Source organism: Hypanus sabinus, chromosome 24 (assembly GCF_030144855.1).
Source record: "Hypanus sabinus isolate sHypSab1 chromosome 24, sHypSab1.hap1, whole genome shotgun sequence".
Taxonomy (NCBI): domain Eukaryota; kingdom Metazoa; phylum Chordata; class Chondrichthyes; order Myliobatiformes; family Dasyatidae; genus Hypanus; species Hypanus sabinus.
Genome location: NC_082729.1, coordinates 22,963,602 through 22,969,242, shown reverse-complemented (window position 1 = coordinate 22,969,242; position 5,641 = coordinate 22,963,602). Strand labels below are relative to the sequence as shown.

The following is a 5,641-nucleotide window of genomic DNA, read 5'->3' as shown; positions in this document are numbered from 1 at the left end:
GTGCCCATTGGGGGTGGGTTTTATATTTTAATTGGGTTCTTTCGGGTTCCTTCCCTTGCAGCTTCCTGGAAGCAATCAAATCTCCAGGTTTTATAATTTATTCAGCCTTTGATAATAAATGTACTTTGAATCTTTTGAAAATATATTTTATTTATTTCATCTTCATCCTATATCCTAATATAAACATTGTGTTATGAACATTGTTTGCCACAAACACTGCACCAGTAAAATTAAAGCAGGCATCGGGAGCACTTTGGAGGCAAAAAAGAGAAACGATCGCTTTGAAAACAAGCCCACGGCCCAGGAAAGGGGAGATGGATTGTGGGGAGTGGGAGCAAAGACAGTGACGCTCTCCCATGCGGGTCCAGAGTTTGGGAGAAGATCTCCTCACAGAGGCCGACTGCGGGCTGCCCAGACTTGTCAAGTGAAATGTCCAAGGTATTGCCTGTCTTCACCAGGGAACTGGGAAGGGGAGGGATTTCAGCAAGAGTTCATGGTGGGACTGTCACAGTCTTTGCTCCTTTGTGCCTCACAGTTCCACAGACACCTCTTGCCACCCACAGCAGGAGTTCCTCTGCTCCCAGAGGGACAGAACTCTTTCCCAACAACCAGAGATCTTGTGCCCAGCCTCTTCTCCCAACGGTGGGCCCCAGCTCAGTCAAACAGGCAACATCTCGAGACTGATGACTGTCATTATCTACCACACCACCGACCCCCTCCCACCCCACCCCACCCCACTGACTTAATCTTCCAGCTCCACACCGGGACTGTGGGATCAGACGTGTAGAGGGAAATTAACTCTGTGTCTGACCCTGAGAGTGAGTGGTGGGATGGTGAACAGGGAGATTAACGCTGTGTCTGATACACAGAGTATGTGATGGGACGGTGTGGAGGGAGCTTCACTCTGTGTCTGACCCCGGGAGTGTGTGATGGGACAGTGTGGAGGGAGATTCACTCTGTGTCTGACCCCGGGAGTGTGTGATGGGACGGTGTGGAGGGAGCTTCACTCTGTGTCTGACCCCGGGAGTGTGTGATGGGATGTTGTGGAGGGAGCTTCACTCTGTATCTGACCCCGGGAGCATGTGATGGGACAGTGTGGAGGGAGCTTCACTCTGTGTCTGACCCTTTTTTTAAATTACAAAATCCTTTATTACAAATATCAGTGCTATACAACATATACAAAACAGTGGCAAACACAATTGCTGCACTACAAATAGACAATAGACATTACACCAGAATGTTGCCATCTCTATCCACAGTGGCATTTACACCCCGCGGAGCCCAGTGGTCTCGACCCTGGGAGTGCGTGTTGGGATGGTGTGGAGGGAGCTTCACTCTGTGTCTGACCCCGGGAGTGTGTGATGGGATGGTGTGGAGGGAGATTCACTCTGTGTCTGACCCCGGGAGTGTGAGATGGGACGGTGTGGAGGGAGCTTCACTCTGTGTCTGACCCCGGGAGTGTGTGATGGGACGGTGTGGAGGGTGCTTCACTCTGTGTCTGACCCCGGGAGTGTGTGATGGGACAGTGTGGAGGGAGCTTCACTCTGTGACTGACCCCGGGAGTGTGTGATGGGACGGTGCGGAGGGTGCTTCACTCTGTGTCTGACCCCGGGAGTGTGTGATGGGACGGTGTGGAGGGAGCTTCACTCTGTTTCTGACCCCGGGAGTGTGTGATGGGACGGTGTGGAGGGTGCTTCACTCTGTGTCTGACCCCGGGAGTGTGTGATGGGACGGTGTGGAGGGAGTTTCACTCTGTGTCTGACCCCGGGAGTGTGTGATGGGACGGTGTGGAGGGAGTTTCACTCTGTGTCTGACCCCGGGAGTGTGTGATGGGACGGTGTGGAGGGAGCTTCACTCTGTGTCTGACCCCGGGAGTGTGTGATGGGACGGTGTGGAGGGAGCTTCACTCTGTGTCTGACCCCGGGAGTGTGTGATGGGACGGTGTGGAGGGAGCTTCACTCTGTTTCTGACCCTACGAGCACGTGATGAGACGGTGCGTATGGAGCATCACCCTGTGCCTCACCGCAGGAGTGTTTGATCAGATGTCTACACTTTTTTCTCTCATTCAGAAACTCCTGTGGTTTCTCTTCAACGCTTTGCCGTTGAGTTCAGTTTGAGGAACTGAGCTAATAAACTGGACACCAGGGATTAAAAAGAAGTGAAAAAGTAAGACTGATGTGATTTTCAGCCTCAGACGGGACCAACTCGACTCTCCAGACTGCTCCCGGACCAGCGTCCTATTCTCCCTTCCCTGCTCTACCGGGACTGCGGACAGCCCTTCCGTTCGTTTCTGCACAGTTTATCTTCAGGATTGGTTGCTGTGGTCGCAGCAGTTTGTGATCTGAGTCCAACTCTCCCGAGCTGCCCGGGGGGACGGAGTGAGCCAGAGATTCCGGGGAGGCTGAACTTCATCGAGAGGGAGAGCAGGCTCCAAGGTGAGTCGGTGGGGGCCCAGGAAGGAATGCCGGAGCTGGGGTCCCTAGGGGCCGGCAGCGGTTGATGAATGGTGGGGAGGGAGAGGGTGGGGTGGTGTTGGGGAGGTGAGGATGGTGGAGTGCACTATGTTCATTTCAGTGAGGAGGGAGTGCCGTGCTGAAGGAGAGGAGGTGCTGAGGGAGTGTCACACTGAAGGCCTCTTTCTTCCCCTTTCCCGTCCGTTTCTCGTCCCTGCTGTGGGGCTGGAGGGGTTGTCAGGGAGGAGAACCAATGCGGTGTGTGAGGGCTGGTGAGGAGTGAGCACCGTGGTGCAGGAGGGGCAGTGAGGGGGGAGATGGTTGTGACTTCCATCCTCTCTCTCTTTTCCCTCCAACCCTCCTCTCTCCATCTAGGCCCCTCTCCTTCCCACCCCCTTCAAATCTTCACCCCACCCTTTCTTGTTCTTCCCTCCTCTCCATCTCTGCCCCTGCCCCTCCACCCTTTGCCACTCACCTTCCCCTCTTTTCCTCCTTATTCTTTCCACCGTACCTCCTTATTCTTTCCACCGTACCTGCATTCAACCCTCCCCCCACTTCACCTCACATCCTCCGTCCCCCTTTCTCTTTGCTTGTCCCTGCCACTGTGGGGAACCTCCCTTCCCCACACCCCATTTCTACCCCCTCCCTCCTTCCCTTCACCCTTCCATCTCCTATGCAATGCTTCCACCTTTCCTTCTCCCCTCCCCATCCCTTCATTCCTCCTGCTTCTCCTCCTCCCCTTCCCTCCTGCTTACCCCTTCTCTCCTCCTCCTCTTCTCTCTTCCTTCCCCTCCCTCCTTTTCATCCCCTTCTCTACTATTCCACCCCCTCTTTCTTCCTCCCCCTCCTTCCCTTCCCTACAACTGCCCGCCCTGTTCACCCCTCCTGTTCACCTACCCCTTCCCTCCTCCTCATCGTCCGTTCCCATCCAATCCTTCTTTCCTCCCCTCTTTCTTCCTTCACTTCCTCCCTTTCAACCCTGCTCCCTGTACCTCCTCCACTTCCTTGTATCCCCTCCTTCTCCCCTTCCTTTCCCCTCCTTCCCCTCACTCTTCCTTCTTCCCGTCCCTCCTTCTTCCCTCCTCCTCACCCTCCCTCCTCCACCCCTTCCCTCCTCCTACCCCACCCATCTCTTCCCACCTTCTTCTCCCCTTCCCTTTCCTCCTCAACCGCTTCCTCTCATGTCCACCCCATCCCCTCCCCTTTCTCCTCTTACTATTCCTCCTCTTCCTTTCCCCTCCTCCTCATCATCCCCACTCTCCCCTTTCCTCATCCTTCTCTACATCCCATACTCCTCCACTTCCCTCTTCCCCCTCCCCTTCCCATCCCTCCCTCTCTTCCCTTTCCCTCCCCTCCTCCCGTCACCTTCTCTACTCCCTCTCTCCCATTTCTCTTCCCTTCCCTCATCTGTCCTCATTCCTCATCCCCCACCATCTTCTCCATCCAATCTTCACCTGTCCTCCCTTCTCTGTCTCCTCTTCCCCTGCTTCCACCTTTCAGCACCCAGCATCCTCCCCTTACCCATCCATTTCCCTTCCCTTTGCACCTCCTCACCCCCCGTTTCAGTTCCTCCTCTTCCCTTCCCTTCACACCTTTTTTGTCCTCCATCATCTTCACCTACTTCTCCTCTCTCATGCACCTCTACTTTTGACCCCATCTTCCCTTTTTTCCCCCATCTCACCCTGCCTCACCCATCTCCCTCCTTCCTTCTTCTTGTCCCCTCCCTCCATTCCCAACCTCTCTCACCTCCACAATGTCTTCCCCTCCAGGCTCAGCACGATGTATTATGGAGATGATTACTTCAGCAACATGTCTTCCTTTGGAAACTACTCCTTACCTGAGGATTCTGGGACCCGACTGCCAGCAGCCTCCATCTTGTCCATCTTTGTCTACGCCCTCACTTTCCTGTTGGGTGTCCCTGGCAACGGGGCCGTCATCTGGGTGACAGGCTTCAAGATGAAGCGGAGCGTCAACACGGTGTGGTTCCTGAACCTGGCTGTGGCAGACCTGACCTACTGCCTCAGCCTCCCCTTCCAGATGGCTTACCTTGCCATGGGAAAATCCTCACCTAGAGCCAATGTCCTCTGTAAGCTCATTCCCTCGGCCATCGTCCTCAACATGTACGCCAGTGTTTTCCTATTGACCATGATCAGCGTTGACCGCTGCCTGGCCGTCACTAGGCCCGTTTGGTCCCAGACTCACCGGTCTCTGTCTTGGGTGCGTGCGGCCTGCCTTGGGGCCTGGGGCCTCGCCTTCCTCATGTGCCTGCCTACTCTGCTGACACGGAAGATGTACATAGACCCTGAGTTCAACTTGACTTACTGCACCTTGAACTACACTGGGACTTATTTTGGAGACCGGACCAGGGAGGTGGTGGAGGTGACACGGGCCCTCTTTGCCTTCATCTTGCCCTTCATCATCATGGCATTCTGCTACCTCCTGATTGGCCAGAAGCTGCAGAGGGGCAAGTTCGCCAAGACCAGCAAGACCAGGAAGCCTGTCCGCCTCACTGCAGTTGTAGTTGCCGCCTTTTTCCTCTGCTGGCTCCCATACAACATCTGCGGCCTAGCTCAGGCTTTCTCCAAACAATCGGAGGCCTGGGTCTGGGATAGGTTGTCCATGGGCCTAGTCTCCCTCAACAGCGCCCTGAACCCCATCCTCTATGTCTTTGCCGGCCGCGACTTCCGCCAAGTTTTCCGACGTTCCCTGTGCACCTCGCTCCGCTTGGCCTTTGCTGAGGAACGGATGGAGTCAATCTGGAGGGTGCGCATCAAGACTAGCTCCAGTACAGATGCCAGAGTGTGAGGGCTCTCCCCCTATGTCCCGCCAATGCTGGCTCCTCGCTCCGTCCTGTCATTGATACCCCTTAATCCATCTTCACCTCTGTCACCTTCCGCCATTATCGCACATGTTACCCCTCCACCGTTCTGCCTACCATTGCCCCAATCCTACAAGGCCTACTGTTCAAGGCCTGGTGAACGAAAATCCTCGGCTGAAAGCCAACCACTGACCCCTGCCCCCCACCACCGATTTGCCTGTGATCTGTTCAACCCTTGAGCAACTAACTGAATATTTCCACGCAGTCGCCAGATAGCGTCCGATCAAAAAAAAACCTGCCCTGGCTCAAAGGACCCTCTGCGTGAGTCCAGGCCAAGTTGGTTCACTGCCTCCTGGGCCTGGCTTCCTCA

The 5,641-nt window shown here is 55.1% G+C and overlaps 1 protein-coding gene across 1 annotated transcript; it reads left to right on the top strand.

Annotated features, from left to right (window-relative positions):
* The first annotated feature begins 4,232 nt into the window (after positions 1-4,232).
* LOC132380697 (C3a anaphylatoxin chemotactic receptor-like) lies at positions 4,233-5,258 on the top strand. The gene has a single exon (XM_059949683.1). It carries the CDS (start codon positions 4,233-4,235, stop codon positions 5,256-5,258), a length of 1,026 nt encoding a protein of 341 aa, XP_059805666.1.
* Positions 5,259-5,641: the final 383 nt, after the last annotated feature.

What these genes read in the sequence shown, in the direction of transcription:
- LOC132380697 (XM_059949683.1), top strand. Translation starts at nt 4,233, where the DNA reads ATGTATTATGGAGATGATTACTTCAGCAACATGTCTTCCTTTGGAAAC.